General features: G+C 42.1%; 1 protein-coding gene across 9 annotated transcripts in view; it reads left to right on the plus strand.

Moving 5' to 3' along the window:
* The window catches only part of CAGE1 (cancer antigen 1), a 62,274-nt gene extending 52,694 nt beyond the window's left edge, over positions 1-9,580 (plus strand). For 7 of the 9 annotated variants that reach the window (XM_045497466.1, XM_045497473.1, XM_045497468.1 and 4 more), the window contains 4 exons: positions 4,157-4,225; positions 6,666-6,705; positions 7,952-8,022; positions 9,486-9,580. In XM_045497466.1, the coding sequence (XP_045353422.1) occupies positions 4,157-4,225; positions 6,666-6,705; positions 7,952-8,022; positions 9,486-9,522 (217 nt within the window). In that variant the 3' untranslated portion in view covers positions 9,523-9,580. Of the gene's footprint in view, positions 1-4,156; positions 4,226-6,665; positions 6,706-7,951; positions 8,023-8,251 lie in introns of all 9 variants that reach the window. The other 2 variants (XM_045497470.1, XM_045497472.1) reach the window with 2 other exon arrangements.
* The last annotated feature ends 8,092 nt before the right edge of the window (positions 9,581-17,672 follow it).

Raw genomic sequence — 17,672 nt, forward strand, 5'->3', positions numbered from 1 at the left:
GCTCTTGTCTCCTCCCAGACATTAGCCTCTCACATATTCAATTCTGCATCCACTGTCTTGCTGGACAAGAGAGAACTCCAGGCTCATAGTCTGCAACATGTGGTAACCATTTCACAGTATGTATAAATCAAGTCATTATGCTGTACACCTTAAACTTACATAGTGCTATGTATGTATCATTGTGTCTCAATGAAACAAACAAACAAAAAAATTAAGCTTCTGCTCTTCAGGAGACAGATAGAGGAATGAAAAGACAAGCCACAGTCTGAAAGAACACATTTGCAAGTCTTATATCTGATAGAGAACTTTTATCCAGAATATATAACAAATCTCAAAACTCAGTAGTAAGAAAACAACCCAATTAAAATGGCAAAGATTTGAACAGATACTTCACCAAGAAGATATATGGATGATGAAGAAGCACATGGAAAGATACTCAACATCATTAAAAGACAAAACCACAATGAATAACTCTACACAACTACTGGAAGTTTTCAAAGACTGACTATACAAAGTATTGGCAAGGATGTGGAGGAGCTGACCAGCTCAGACCATCCCGGTGGGAATGGAATATGACACAAGCCACTTTAGAAGCAGTCTGGCAGCTTCTTACAAAGTTACACAGACACTACTGTATGATTCAGCACTCCTATGTGTTGATCCAAATGAGGAGGAGATGACAATATTAAATAGGCCCCCTGTTTACAAACAGCTTGAGTTTATCATGCTTCATTATTAGAGAAAATGCCATGGAATAAGTCTTTGTATTTCTAGACTTGTGTACACACAAAGATGACTGTGCATGCCAGCTTTATTTGTAATAGCCCAGAGCTGAAAACAACCCATATGTCCCTCAAATGGTAAAATGATAAATTGTAGAATAGCCACACAGTAGAATACTACTCAGTGATTAAAAAAAAAGAGAAAATGAATGAATCTTGGTACATGGCAACAACATGGATCAATGTCAAAATAATTGGACTGAATGTGAGATTCCATTATATAAAATTCTAGGTGATGGAAAGTAATCCATAGTGAGAGAAAGCAGGTCAGTGGTTGTCTGGGGACTTGGGGGCAAGGAGGAATGGGAGTGAGGGATTACACAAGTACATGAGCAAAATTTTGAAGATGATGGATATGTTCACTATGTTCACTGTGATTATTGTTCTCTGGGTGAATATATATGTCAAACATCAAACTGCATGTTAAATTTGTGCAGTTCATTATATGTCAGTTATACATTAATAAAGATGTTTAAAAAACAAAGAACAAACGCCAGTGCTAACACAGACTTTACAATGGTTAAGTCTGACTTCCACTCCCAAGCAGGGACATCATGCCATCTGTTGGCTTGGTCCAGTTAGCACTTTCATTCTGCTGGATGGTGCTGCTCTGCTTCCTTGGCTTTCTGCATGAGCTGCCAGTGTCCTTCAAGGGAGGATATCACTTCCCCCATGGAAACCAATGACTCCATCTACCTGGCCTTAGGTTGTGACTTTTTGTCCTCAGCTCTATGCACAGGAGCACTGTGTATAAGTACGTTACATTGGTGCTTGCAACACGCTTAGAAGAACTTTTCACTCTCCTTTTTTACTTCTTTTTTTTTAAATCTTAAAAAAAAATTGTTTTTAATGTTTATTTTTGAGACAGAGAGACAGAGCATGAGCATGAGCATGAGCAGGGGAGGGGCAGAGAGAGAGGGAGACACAGAATCCGAAGTAGGTTCCAGGTGTCAGCAGAGAGCTGAATGCAGGGCTCAAACCCACAAACCGTGAGATCATGACCTGAGCTGAAGTCAGACGCTTAACCTACTCAGCCCCTTTAGTCTCTCTCCTTGAGTATCCTTTTCCTCCATGACTTGGGCTATTGTTTGTGAGCTCTAGAAAGACAAAGATTTATTCCATGGCATTTTCTCTAATAATGAAGCATGACAGACTCAAGCTGTTTGTAAACAGAGGACCTATTTAATATTTTCATCCCCTCCTGGATGGACAACATCTCCCCTTTAATCTTTGAAAACAAAAGCCTGATATCTCTGGACAATAATGCAGAGGTTTCAGAATGACACCCCATGAGGCATATCCCAAGGCAGATATGTTTTGTTTGGTCCATCTAATGTTTAAAGTATTTTTGAAATATTGCTAATATTTAAAAAGGAAGATTTCCTGTAAAGATTTAGATTTCCGTCTCTTCTTTAAAATTAAGATCTGACGTCATTACTGCAACATTCCCACATGGCAACATCAGGCAACATCAGCCAAGTAGCAACTTTGTCCTTTAGGCAGGGAATGAGTATGATTCCCTCCCAATCAGATGGGGGCCCCCAAATGTGGGGCGACCAGACTGAGTGGAAGCCAGTGGCCTGGGAAATGAAAGAATTCACCTGAGGCAGAACAAAGGAGATAGAAGTTTATTGAATACACCGAAGGGAGCAGTGGGCAGGACAGCAAAGGAGAGACTGACTGTCTGCCACAAGGCAGTGGGTGGGGACTGTATTTAAAGAGGGAAGGTGAGGTGGTATGGTGACCAATGGAATTTTCCCTTTTTTGGAACTGTGCCTGGCTGTAAGTAACCCATTGGTCAGGTAGGGCTTATGGATATTTTGAGGTAGGCTGCCTGATGGGCCGGGTCTGTATTCAGCCAGGAGGTTGGGGTCACTGTGGGCCCTTTTGCCTTGATCAAGTTTTCATGGCTCAAGTCTGTTACTTAAAAGTGACCTCTACAATAGGGGCAAATGCTCTCTGGTTTGTCCAAATCCCCACTTAGCTGGCTTTACTCAGTTCACATACTTGCTTGACTCTTCCATAGGCATTTGAGGTAATGACTTCTGCAAGAGAATTTTCTATCCTCCACAGATCTGTTTACTCTCCATAGTAGCCTGAAAAACAGCTTCCCAAAGACATCCAAATCCCATTCCCTGGAACTTGTGAATGTGCCCTCATATGGCAAAAGAGACTTTGCAGGTGTGATTAAATGAAGGATCTTGAGATGGTGAGATTACTCTGCATTATTCGGGTGAGCCCTAAATGCAGTCCCAATTGTTGTTACAAGAGGGAGGCAGAGAGAGTGAAGTTTGATGACAGAAGATGGCAATGTGATAAAGCAGCAGGAAGAGTAAAGGCCATGTGCCGAGGAACCAGGAGCCAAGGAATTAGGACAGAGGCCAGAGAGAGGGAAAAGGCAAGGCAAAGAAGGCTCTTTCTGAGCCCCTGGAGGGAGCACATCCTTGCTGACACTCTGACTTTAGCCCAGTGTATCTGATTTCAGACTTCTGACCTCCTGAACCGTGGGAGAATAAAGGTGTGTTTTTCAAGCCTCCAGCTTTGTAGTCATTTGGTGCAGCAGCCACAGGAAACTAATAAACTGTCCCTGGATGGGAAAGGGAGTTTGGGAAGAGACTACTTTAATTGAATTTGCCCTCCTAAAGGCAAGAAGGGAACCTGCTTGTACCTCTCTTGCTAAAAGCCATAAAAGTAGAAGACAAGTAAATCTCTAACAGGCCACCTGCGTGCTGTGATCCTTCCTACGACACTATTACACGTTTCCCCCATGTTAAAGCAGTTCACAGCTCAAGGGTTGTGCTTTTAAAAAAATTTTCTTTTGAATGTTTGTTTATTTTTGAGAGAGAGAGAGAGCACAAGAAGGGGAAGGTCAGAGAGACAGCGGGGCAGAAGATCTGAAGAGGGCTCTGCACTGACAGCAGTGAGCCCGATGTGGGGCTTAAACCCACAAACTACAAGATCATGACCCGAGCCAAAGTCAGACGCTCAATCTCTCAATCGACTGAACCATCCAGGCTCCCCCCAGGGGCTGTGTTTTTAACATGTTATTCCCAGGATCATGTTGAGTTTCCTCGAGCAAAGGAATCAGTTCTCTCACTGTCTGTGTAAATGAATAGAACGTCTGTCACTTTATAGGTTTACTACTGTCTACTTTCCTTCTTCACTACTGGAACCTATAAAGGAAGAAATTAATTAAATAATTTGAGTTGCTAGGAAAGAATCCCAAATTCTCATACGGTGAGGTGGGTGGATGATATACAGGAAGCTAGATCACCACTTATATTTATCGTCTCAAATTCCCCTAGTGAGTCCAACAAAATATGAGTTTAGAAAAGTCAGTTTTAGTCATAAAATCCAATTGTTTCTTCCTTCAGTTTAGAAAAGAGAAATAAACATCTGGAAGATTTAATTAGGAGGCCCAGAGAGAAAGCAAGAAAATCAAGGTAAGTTTTCTCTTTGTTTCTAAATAATAATGTCTTTAACTTTAAAACATAAGTCTAATGAATAATACATTTAAAAAACTTTTTTTTCCTTTTCTTAATTTAAGATACACTATATGCAAGTGCTTGGTATTTTTCCTGGCATAAAATAGTTGGTTGATAAATGTTTTTTGTAGAACTTGGATTGGAAAGCCAGAATACCTGCCCTCATGGAACTTACAATCACCTCTAAGGAAGATGATATAAAGATATGAGCTAATATTTTGTCTACACCAAAACAGCTTACATATATATCTTATGACCAGATTTTCTTACACTAATATTAAATCTTATAATACATACATTATTTCTGTAATTTTGATGCTACAAGGTATATGCACAAGCCCTATGGGGTTGATTAAGACCATAGCAGGATATTAAAATGGGATTCTTCACGGCCTAGTCCCTGAGGTGCTAAAAAAAACAGTTATCAGTTCTCAAAGTGAGAGTGAGTTTCCCCATGTGCAGAGTTTCTGAAGGAAATTGCAAAGAACTGCTTTCAGGACTCCTATCTCTTGGCCAGATCCAATGTATAAAAAGTGTGGAGAGTGGGGAAGACTGGAAAAGAAATTTCTTTGAATCCATCATATTGTGAGCTCCCATTGCCCCCAAGTAATTCTACCTCTTTTGCTTAAAGCCTGGTGTGGGGGTTTCCAGAAGATCAACTTGAGAGCTTTGATATGTATGCCCTAAAAGTTGGGAAACAGAACACCAGTGACACACCATGCCTGAGATAACTAAAGCAAGCTGTGGCAGATCCACAGAGGGGCTGTGATGGGGTGGCCTGTTCTCTCTGAGCTCGTCAGCAGGACAAAAGATGTGTGTGATAGTTTCTTAAGAACCAGACAGGAGAGAGTTGAGTTATCTTGGGCTCTGCCCAAAGCTGCCTGGAGGGCTACCAGCACCAAGAGGCCAGAAGGGAATGCCAGATTTTTAGAGGCTGATGGAGTATCAGGTGACCACCAGAAGGGAGATGCATCGGCCTTGGTCAAGGGAACTGTAGGATAGAGGTCCCTAGCAGTGGCAAGCTCCACAGACGCAGTCAGCTTAGCCACTACAAGCCCAGAGACTGAAGTCACCATACCAATTAAAAATGTCCCAGCACCTTACTTCTCCTCCCTCCTCCTGCAAATGGAGGAGATGGTGAGTGAAGAGGGAGCAGAAATTGACCCCCAATGGCAGGTGGTGCTCCCAACTACATGCCTTAGCTTGGCAAGGGGGAGGAGAAGTCCTACTTTTGAATGAAGATTAAAGGATTAATATGCAAGACTGGACATTCTGCTTACTGAATTGAGATTGTGTTCATGCCCCACAATGAGGACTGACCTCACCTTAGAGTTAGCCAACGACATCACTGGGCCTGCTGCATATTCAGCCAATGGCAAAGGAAAAGCTTTCTTGAGTGAGGAAAGTCCAAAGCAGAAATGGGAAGCAGATATTAAAGTTGAGTTTTGACTATGTCATGAGTCACGAATGTTCAGCATACCATTTGCAATACAACTATGTTTTGAGAATTAAAACCCCTTAGCAGATTATCCTACTATTTGCAAAGTGATAGGTTAACTATGATTTTTTCCCCCTAATATGAAAGAATACAATCTGATGCCTGGCATATTACAGATGCCCTATAGTTGCTAATTTAAACTGAATATGAATCTTCTCTGAATTGCTGTCAGAAACTGTGGAATATTTTTCCCATCCTTATTTTAAAATAAGAAAATTCGCATATAAATTCACAGATTTCACTAGTACAGCTAGTTGTTTATTTAGCCTATTTTCACAGTGGATTTGAGGCCCATTTGTGTAAACTTCGAATGGCCTTTGAAGCCAGGGGGTGAGCTGGAGTAGAAGAGCCCTTTCCGGCTGGTCAAGGCTGTTTCTTAGAAAACTGGAGACTTACAGGAGCCTTCAGCCACCACCGCCCTTGAAGCTTCCCCTCAGCACGGGGAACACGCTTTAGACTACCTCTGCACTGCCTCAGAATTGTGGTGCTCCTGTCGCTGACTGTCTTCAGTGGTGGAAAGAGTGGGAAATTCGGAGATAAAAGCGAGCACGTTAATAGTTTCAGATGTCTTTTTTTTTTTTTTTTTTTTTTTTTGCTTCTAGTTCTTCATCATTTTCAAGAGCCAGAATCTTATCCTAAAGAAGTCCATGAGAATGTTAAAACACAACAAGACTGTGGCTCAATATTTTTATTTAATTGCAATGAGACTGATCCATATATTACACACTGAAAAGCTTTCTCTGACTCTTTTAGGTGCTCATAGTTCTATCCTAAATGGCAATTTCTCCTTGAAAGTGAAGGCAAGAACATATTAAATAATGGCATACTTGTTCACTAGGGTCTCTATTTTAGCCCACCACTTTTTTTTTTTTTTTTAACATTATTCTCTATCTCCTACAGACCAAGAAGATTAGAATATCATCCAAAGTCCTTGACCGTGGTAGGTCATACTGATGATCACTATAAAGAATGTTCTGTTTCCATGTAATTTGACCGTAGCACAAGATTAAGTAGGAGTTCCTAAAGTTACATTTCAGTAATGTTCAGTGTCGCTTTCCTTTCTGTCCTCAGATGAGGCCTCTTTGACCTCTGATCATCATACATCCTGTAACTGGGAACCTTCCTTCTGAAATTTTCCTTGTATTCATCCTCTTCACTGCATCCCTACAGCCACTGCCACATGTCAGGCCCTCATCATTTCTCATCTGCCCTATGACAGTCATCTCCTACTTGTTTCTGCCTCCAGCTTGGCACCCCTTCCTTCCATCCTCCACAGTGTAGACAGAGTGATCTTTCAGAAGCAAAAAGGATGATGCCCCTTCCCTACATAAAACCCCTCAGTGGTTCCCACTTGCATTCTGGATCAAATCGAGCTCCCTAGCACAGCATGTAAGGTCCTCTATGATCTGGCCCTCACCCTCCTATCCAGCTTTCTCATTCACTGCTTCCTCCTTGTCATCATACACCAAACCACATCTAACCACTTGCCATTTTCCAAACATGCTGTTATTTTTATGCCTTCCTGGTATGGCCCATGCATCTTCCCCTGCCAGGAATGTTCTCTCTCAATTCCTTTTCTCCTCTTACTTCAGTTCCCACCTCACAGACTAATAGACCAGTTCAAGCTCCATCTCCTGTATAAATCCTCTCCTGCCCTGTCTCCCACATGCAACTGACTGGCTTCCTACCACGTGCCCACACTGTCCCCTTTGATAAAACAGCACCTGCAATATTTCATTACTGTTCTCTACTTGCACATCCCTTAACTTGACTAGAACCCTTTTAGTGCAGGGATTGTCTCATATTCATTTTGGTATCCCCCAGCACCTATCCCCTAATAGGTACTAAATAGGAGGGGGTGTTAGGCAGACTCAGGACCCAGGACCAATGCTACCCATGGTGGAGTAATTCCTAATATAAGATGTAGCCACTGGTGCCCTTGTCCTACCCCAGGCCAAGGGTATGTATTCATGAAAGCCTGTGGCCTATTTGTGATACAGCTTTGTGGAAGAGGGGTATAGTCAAGGGCATGTCTGTATATGCTCCACTGAGACCCAACTGTTCTAATAGTGGAGTTATGAGAATACCTTAATACTACCTACCAGTTCTTAGTTATACTGTGCTGGTAAGTCATTTTATGAAATATTTACATTCTTGTTTCTATTCCTTTTTCTTCATTCTGCCAGCTGGCAACCAAACCAAGGAAGATGAAACTCAACCACCCTTGTTCCTTGCCATGTTCCTTAATGAGAAAAAGGTTGAAACAAACAAAAATATTTATTAAAATATAGTATTGGTGTTATCTGTGAAGTTTATCCATCTACAGGCTGTACTACTTTTCCATATGTATATAAGAATTAGCTGTTTATGCAGTAAGAATTGTATATATAATTAAGAATGCCATATGTAATCAAGAATCAGCTGTCCTGTCACTGAATGCCTGTGTTTCCTAAAAACTTGATACATCTTTTTCCTTTCCTTTTTAGATGCCAGATATTTTAGAAGGAAATAGAAATTATTTAAATTCAATAGGATTGAAGATTAAACATTAATCATTTTCATCAACCAGTCCAGGAGCACAGTCATTACTAAGTATAGTAACCAGATCAGTCATACAAATGATACACTAAAATCTGTATAAAAGATGAAATTATACATCCTAAAAATTGTGATTTCTTTTCTTCTAATTTATTCCTGTGAACGACAAAACATATTTACTTTAACATAAACAGAGGAACAAGTGGCTTCTTTTGCAAATGTCTATTTTCATTCACACAATATCACTTCCATATTATCAAGCCTTTAATGACACATAAAAACAGTAATGTATCTCATTCCAACTTTTTGTTTCTGCCTGTAGGACATCGTTTTTCTCTTCCGGCAGGCAAGCTCTTCCTACTACCAACCAAATTTTAAGACACTAATTCTGAAATCCTTTGGAACTAAAACACAGATGAAAGGGGAGGACTGGTCCTTTGAGACCTAACTCATAATTTCTACTTTAACATAGTTTTGAGGAATTAGCTCTGAATTTAAACAAAGGAACCAGAGACAGCTGATTTTATGAGATATATCAGAAAAACAAATGTGCCTACATGCATATTATCCTTTTGCTAAATCCCAGAACCAGGATGGAGATGTAGCTGTTGAATCAACTATTGGAAGGGAGAAATTATTTTAGCTTTCTGAAATTAGTTTTGCACTGAAATTACTCAGGTAAGTACAAGAGAAGAATATATGGAGAATATATATCTGCACTTGAAGGAAGTGCTGAATAAATAAAAGCTATTATTATTGTTGTTATTTTTGCTGAGGAATTCTGTAAGATCTTATGTGAATTTTGAAACAGAAATTTTAACTTCTCAAATTCAAAAAGTTGCAATACCATTTAAGACAAATGATGAGAAATGCACAGAAAAATGCAGCTGTGACAGTGTTGTGTTTCAGAAAATTAAGCATTGAAAGTTTTGGAAATGATTCCAGTTTTAAAAAGAGATATGGTTTCCCTGGAGGATCCCCTCCAGGGAGAATTAAAAACATGACAGGAGAAAGACAAATATTAACATAAAGATGGCTAATGCAGTTCTGCAGTCTGTACACGATTGTGATGAAACTTTTGGAAAGGAGGGATTAACATAGGCTGTCTGCAAACAGGAGCGTGTGCCTAAGCACCACATTTGCCATGTATGTTATTAGGCATTTATGATATTTTACCTGCAGGTTGTCTCAAAATGAATGTGCCTCCTTTGGTGCATGACTGAAGGATGCTGAGTCTAAGCCTGTACTTATTTCAATAAACATTTAGTGACTTTCAATAAACTGTGTGACAGCCTCTATGTTAGATGCCAAGGACACAAAGAAAAATCAGGCAAGGAAGGACTACATAATCCAAAGGAGATAGATACACTGTTCTAGAGTGGGGTGCAGATGTAACTGTCCAGGGTACGCTAGAAGCATAGATGAAATGACCCAGGACTATGTCAGGGAAATTCAGGACACCTGAGCCAGATCTGTCCCTGACTGGACATTCCCCAGACAGATAGAAGGGGGAAACAACAGCAGAGTCAAAGCACAGAGGCATGATAGGCTCTATTACATCCCATGAACCACAAGTCATGTCTAAAACCCACATTCTTCATATGGCAGGAGGCGAAGATGGTCATGAATAGCATTGTATGCCTGGCCAAAAAATCTGAACTTTATCCTTATGAAATCTCAAGCTCCAAAAGCTTTAAAGTAGAGGAATGATGTGGTCATATATGCATTTTGAAAGATCACCTTAAAAGTGATGTAAAGGGTAGGTTGATGGTGGGTGATGCTATAATCAGAAGTACCTGTTAGGAGCACCTGGGTGGCTCAGTCAGTTGAGCGTCCGACTTCGGCTCAGGTCATGATCTCACAGTTCATGGTTTGAGCCCCACGTTGGGCTCTTTGCTGACAGCTCAGAGCCTGGATCCTGCTTCCGATTCTGTGTCGCCCTCTCTCTGCCCGCCCCCCCTCCCCCAGCCCCCGTCATGCACACTTGCTCACTCTCTCTCAAAAATAAATAAACGTTTTAAAAATAATAAAAATAATAAAAGATTGTGACACTTGCCTATAGAAATAAAACTCTGGGTATGAGCAAGTGGCATATGTAATTCCGGAAGCTCCACTCTGAAATATTTACAAAGGACTCTAGGAGTCAGTATGAATTCATAATTGTACCTCTGGGGTACTTTGTGAAACTGAACATAGATCCTCCCATATTTAGCAAGGCCAACCTTGCATGAAGAACAATTAGAACATAGTTTTTAAGAAATTCCAGTGAGCACAATATGGTGAAAAATTCAATGGCACTAATGTACACTTGAGGGTCCTTATAATAAATGGGGCCAAGGTCAACAAAGATGTTCTGAGAAGAGAATTTCTGTGATTTCACAGCACAACCACTCTACTGATGAATTCCACTTCCATTTGGACTAAAGGATTTGAACATCCCTATCAGAGACCTTTGGTACTCGGAGAATAGGGTCTAGGAAGAAGTCAGTTCCCTCTCTCCCATGTCTCTCCTTTACTGTGATGCTACTACCACACAATACTCTGACACCAGATGTGTGGTGTTTTTTCACACACCAAGCATCCGACAGCAATTCTCTGTGACATCCGCTGGGTGTCCTACAATTTAAATCAATTCCGACACTCCCCACCTGGAGGTAGCATCAGACTCCACAGGGTAAGGGCTCAGTCCCACAAGACTGCCCTCACTCCACGGCAGATGCCTATCACTAGTCCAGGTGATGACCAGCTATAAATCAGAGGTTCCGACAAACCCCTCCTCAGGTTTGATTAATTTGCTAGAGCACCTCACAGAACTTAGGGAATCACTTACCTTTAACAGTTTATAAAAGGATACAGATGAAAAACCAGACTAAGAGTTACACAGGATGAGGTCTTGGGAGGATCCTGAGTGCTCTGTCCCCATGGAGTTGGGGTGTGTTCCCTTCCTGGTATTTAGAGGTATTCGTCCACTGAGAAATTCATTGAATCCTATCCTTTTGGGATTTTTATGGAGGTGTCCTCATGTAGCCATGACTTATCATTAAATCCATGTCCAATCCTTTTCCTCTTTCTGGAAAATAGACAGTAGAGCTGAAAATTCCAACCTCCTAATCATGGTCTGGTCTTTCTAGTGACCAGCCCCCAGCCAGGAGCCATCCAGAGCTCACAGAGTTGCCTCGTTAGAACAAAAGATGCACCTAATGCTGTTCTCACTTAGGAATTGACAAAAGTTTTAGGTGCTCTATGACAGGAACTGGGGCAGAGACCAGTATATATATTTTCTTCTATCTCACAAATAGGTATAAAAACTACAGTACATAAATACATGAGGAATTACTACAACTAATATATCTTTTTAATATACTCTTCCCTTTATTGAGGGATGATCTACATACTGTAAAAGACACCTATTTTAAGTGTAGAACTCAGTGATTTTACAAAGTAAATGTACAGTCATGCAATAATCCCCACAATCTAGTTTTAGAATATTTCCATCTCACACACCCCAAATCTCCTGTAGCCTACTGGCAGCCAATCACTGCTTTCACCCCCAATTTCTTCAGGATTCTGGTCAGTCTTGTTCTTGGGAAACATACAAGAGAAGGGTTAGTACGACAAACTGTGATCAGCTGCTGTGTCTGAACATGAGGCATTAAGGCTGCTACTTGGTTACTTTCTTGGTATTTCACTGTCATCTGCCATGACCCATCTAGTTCTTGTAGGGGCCAGCTGGCAAATTAAATTGGAATTTGATGGAGACCACCACCCTATGAGTGGCACACACCTCTACCATTCCCTTGGGATGTGGGTGTGCTTTTAATTTACTATCTCCATTGGGAAGGAGAGTAGTAGTGGCACCTTGAGAAGCTTCCACTGAGCCCTTCACACTCTTAATACTCTTGATAGCTCCCCAAGGAACCAATGTAAGGGTTCTTTCAACCACCAAGTATGTCCATTCCATCTGTACTTTCAGGGACCAGATATGGTGGGTCTGATAACCTGAAGAATCCACTGTTGGCTGGACCCAGGGTGAGACTCCATTTATTGCCTGGCTCCTTTATACTCCTACTCTAAAAGGGGGCCATGTTGGCATGTTAGATCCTGGATATAACATCAGTTCAGACCTTGTGTCCAAGAATCCTCCAAAGGCCTGGGTGTTCCCCTTTCCTCATTGCGTGATTACTGTGAGTAAATGTCCATCCTTTGAAGAAGGATGGGGGATTCACAACTGAATGGCAACTATTGTGGGGTTTCAGGACTCCCCATCATAGTACCCTGGCTTCTCTGCAGTTACTGGGTTCTGGAATTGAGAACCAGCTCAGGCGTAGCTGAGGAGGGGACCATGAATTTTTCCTGGGTGACTGCCCTCAACACCCTCCCAATCTTTCTTGATTTCTTTGATTGTATAAATTAACACTAAGTTGAGTGCCCACGTATCTTATTAACCATTGCCGTGGCTCTCTCCAGGTTACTCCTCCTGCTCGTTCTCCAGTCCTCTCCCTATCAGACTTTGCAGCTCATGGTGACGGTGATAACTGAGCCCACCCTGTTGGATGGTTAAGGGGTGCCATCTGGTCTTTGTTCTCATCCACTCATCCTCATTGCTATCAGCCCAGTTCTGGAACAGCATCCTTTACCCTCAGCCTGGGCTACAGAGGACAACCCACCACTGGCCTCAGTGAGGCTGGAACCCTTCTTGCCTCTGCATTCCTCATTGCTTTGGTAAGTGGAGTGTGCTCCAGGCCCTCTCCCAGAATATGAGCTGGTGAGTCTTCCAGCCTTACATAGTAGATCCATTCCAACAGGCTTACGTTTAGGAGCCAGGCAGAGGAGGAGGGGCCGGTGAGGTGGAAAGAGAACTAGGAGAGTAAGGTTGTCACTGAGTCTAGAGAAACAAGTGTGAAAGAAGTGGAGAACGGGGCTCAGATGAGGACTTTGGGGTTTAGCGAGATGGAGATGTTTTACTGTTGAAAAGAAAAAGCCCAGTTGGAATAGGTGGAGAAGAAAGTTGAAAGGTGAGCTAGTGAAGTTTTACTGTGTCAGAAAGCAGGGAAATGAGGCTGTTGCTGAAGGGGAACAGGGGCCACAGGGAGTTTTGTTTTTTAACTTGGGCGATATTACCGTATGTTTGTATGTTCATGGGAGCAATGGATTGGAGAAGTAGAAATGTATTATGAGGTAGAAAAGAGAGGGCTATCTTTGAAATACACGTTTTTGAGCAGGGGATAGGATGCACACCACAAATGGTGGATGCCCTTGGTGGGCCTATAAATATTTTTGTTGTAACAGAAAGGAGGGCAGAGCCTAGGTGTACAGAAGGACATAAGTGGAGGGTTTTGTGGACAATGATCAGGTGATTGTGCTTTTGTCTGTCCATTCTTTTCAAGGCAATATGAGCTGGGGAGGTCTGTGAATTGTGCAGAAAGAGAACCAGATGGGAAGAGCTGCCGGGAGAGAATGTAGGACCTCCTCCTAAGTTAGGAGAGCTTGGAGAGCCATGACTTCTTTGTGTGTGTGTGTGTGTGTGTGTGTGTGTGTGTGTGTGTGTGTATTTTAAATGTTTATTTTTGAGAGAGAGCATGAGCAGGGGAAGGGCAGAGAGGGGGCAGACACAGAATCTGAAGCAGGCTCCAGGCTCTGGGCTGTCAGCACAGAGCCCGATGTTGGGCTCAAACCCACAAACTGTGAGATCACGACCTGAGCCGAAGTCAGACGCTTAACTAACTGAGCCACCCAGGTGCCACAGAGCCACAACTCCTACGAAAGCTTTCCTTATTTTCTGTTTCTTTTTCCTGTCACGTCCCCTTTTCATAAGGAATTTCTTTCAGAGGTAAAGTATAGCACAAAAAGCCCAATTCTTTTCTTTAGCCCTTGCTAGGTGAAGTCTTTGCTTGCATGTAATGAACACAACATTTTTTTTGCTTGATGTTTTTTCATTTCCTATTAAGCCTACAATTAAACTTCAGTTGCAAATTTGTGGACAACAGATGTCACTGGTAACAATATAACAAATTCAACAAATATTTTCTGTGTTATCACAGAGTGTACTCTTCTGTAACCGTGACGCCTAGGCACACTGATCCCTGGCCTCAAGATGTTTAAAGACAAGACACATAATAAATTATATATTGTGTTGAAGGTAGTAAGCACTGTGAGTGAAGAATAGAGAGAAGGAAATAGGCAGTGGGGGAGAGGGGGAGGGAAGGCTGGAGGGTTGCGATTTTAAATTAGGAGGTGAAGGTAGGCCCTCGAGGTAACAGCTGAGCAAGAGTTTAAGGGACAGGAGGAAGTTCCTCAGCTATGTGGTAACCTGGAGAAATATAACAAAGAACAAAAACTGGTGCTTAATGAGCCCATTTGCCAAAGAGGCTGAAGGAACACTTCAGTAATCAGAGGAAGAGAAGGCTCTGCTTTTGCAAATTCTAAGGGAATACAATGACCAAAGGAGAAAATCAACTGTGGATCTGCCTGAGCTGTAGGAAGAGAATAACCAGGATGTGGTATATTCCTGGAAAATGAGTATCTTCAGACAGATAGGTGCAGAGGTGAGAGAAAAAGAGAACGTGGGGAAATATTTGGAAAGACCTAAATAAATTAGTAGATACTCTCTTTCTTTCTTTCTTTTTTTTTTTAATTAAGATTTTTAAAGTAATCTCAGTACCCAATATGGGGCTCAAACTCACAATCCCAAGATCAAGAGTCACACATGCTCTACTGACTGACCCAGCCAGGTGCCCTTAAATTAGGAGATAGATTCTTAATTCCATAAATCAAGGATTGGAACCAGCTAAGGGGAGAACTCTGGGTGGGCACTATGGGAAATCTGCTTATTATTGGGAGAACGTAGATCATAACACAGGATTTGTAAGCACCAAGATCAGGGTAAGTATTTTACTTCCCTGATCCACAGGCAACTACTTTTTATTTTTGATGTTTATTTATTTATTTTGTGAGATATAGAGAGCTCGCAGGGGAGGGGCAGAGAGAGGGAGACAGAGAATTCCAAGCAGGCTCCGCACCCTCAGCTTGGAGTCCAAGGCGGGGCTGGAACTCACAAACTGTGAGACTATAACCTGAACAGAAACCAAGAGTTGGATGCTCAACACTGAGCCACTCAGGCACCCCACCTACTGTTTATTTTAATACCAACTGGGCAGTCACACAGGTTTCTTTGTTTTCTGTTTGTATGTTTTTATTTTTCCTAAATTCTGCATGTAAGTCACTTCCAGGATAGGCACACTTTGTCTCTGATGAGTATTAGGTAGCTGGCTGCCTGAAGTTCAAGTCCCAAATAAAACCAATTAGTAATCATTTAATACCTGGTGTGGCAGTCCTAGTTTAAGACTGAACTAGATTATCCCCACCAGTTCAGGCTACTGTCTAAACACGTCCTGAGAACTGGAGACAGACCTACTAGGAATCTCGTTTGAGTTGTAATGAGAATCCTCCCCATGGGAAATCAGTCCTGTGAAGGGAAATGAGAGTCAGTGAGACATCCTTGGTCCAGTGAGGAGACAAGAGGTGATTTTGAGTACTGTACATAATGCCTATACCTTCTGTTATACGGCTCACATTGGATTCATTCTGGTACGAGGAGAGAGCAGCAAGTTAAATAGAAGGATTGTCAGAAACCTGTCACACATCAGGAACTCAGAAAAGGCCTGATTTGAAACTCAGGGAACAGAAGCTGCCTCACGGTTGGGAAGGACAGTCTTCCCGCGCCAGTAGAGTACTCACAAGGTTCAGCCATAAAGTGTTGACAGTGGCCTTGGTGGCGTTGGCAGAGTGGCAGCTTTGGCAGCCAAGCACAGAAATGGAGGCAGCAGCAGAGTGGGAGAATGCCCTCTCAGGGAGTGCCTCACTTCTGCCAGGTGCCTTAGCCATGTTAAAAAACCAAAATTGAACCAAGTAAATGTGAAGATCTAACTGGCTCTTTTAAGCGACTCATGAATTGGGCAGCATTTCACCTAGCAAGTAGAGGGCAGCTCCAAGGAGTTGTACAAAAGGGAAGGTTTTTATAGGAAGGAGGGTGGGGCCAGAAGTTATTAGCAAAAGAAAAGAAAGGGTTGTTTCAGGCCTGGTCACCTGCCCTTAGGGGGAAGGACAGGGTGTCTTATTAGGTTGATTACCTTACCTTCTTTTGGGAGATAGAAAAGGGCCCATGTGACTAGATGCCTCATTGATGCTGATCAGAAAATTCGTGACTGACTGGTTATGACTCTATTTCTGGGGGAAGTTGACACCGCAATTAAGTAGCATATCAAGTCCAGATTTGGTGTTTTGGCCTAAATGATGCCATTTTGGGCCTGTGATTTTCTTTGTAACAGCAGTGGCGGCAGTGGCACTGGTGGCCTGGTGGAGTGGAGTGGGGCTGAGCTGCTTGAGCTCAGCACAGTCAGGCTGTGATTTTAGTAGACAGAATTAATGGCAACAGCAGCCACAAACTGCTTTTACAGGGGCCCCAGGGCAAAGAGGCCTTGAGCAGAGCCAATGCAGGAGCAGAACAGCAGATGGTCCTAGGCCATGGAGCAGGAATCTGGACTCAGCCTGCCAGGTTCAAATCTTGCATCTGCCATTGACCAGCCTTTAAGCTCTGGGTAAATTACTAACCCTTCTGTGTCTCCATTTTCTTCTCAGTGAATAATATCCAGCTCATGGGGATTTTTAGAGATTACTGAGATTATAATGAAAGCACAGCTCTAGGAAATAGTGATTGGAAATAATAAGCAGGCAATAAAGGTTAACTTATTTGTTTCATCATCTATAGGACATCTCACACGGATTCCATCCAGTAATACTTCATATTCACATTGTTTAATTGCATGAAATACCAGATTATTGGTAACAACCCAACTAGATGAGGAAACTGAAGGACACTGAACAGCCATTGCTGCCTCTATTTTATATTTACCAAATGTTTACCATATGCCAGGCACTGTTGTAGGTGATTTATAATTCTGGAATGCCAAGTAAGAATTTAAGAACTGTCAAAAAAAAAAAAAAAAGAATTTAAGAACTGTCACTATTTAACCATAGATGAGGATGTGGGCAGAGAGGGGGCAAGATCTTTCAGTGTATATTTTAATACTTTTTGTTTTTTTTTTTTTTTAACAATTATATATTACAGAACATATTTCTGCTTTTCAGTGCCACATACGGGCACTTCATGTTTCTTGTAGCACTGTAATTTAAAATTATACGAAGACTATCGCGCGCTGGGCACCAGGCGGAACGTCACCCAAACGAAGTAACTACTTGCGACGCTAATTAATTGGGACCAACGGACAAGCAGGGTGGAGCGAGCAACAAACCACTGGTGGCCAGCCCGCGTCTAACGCGGGAGGCGGACTTTCTCGGGAACGTCACAGG

The sequence above is a fragment of the Leopardus geoffroyi genome, chromosome B2 (genome assembly GCF_018350155.1).
Source record: "Leopardus geoffroyi isolate Oge1 chromosome B2, O.geoffroyi_Oge1_pat1.0, whole genome shotgun sequence".
NCBI lineage: Eukaryota > Metazoa > Chordata > Mammalia > Carnivora > Felidae > Leopardus > Leopardus geoffroyi.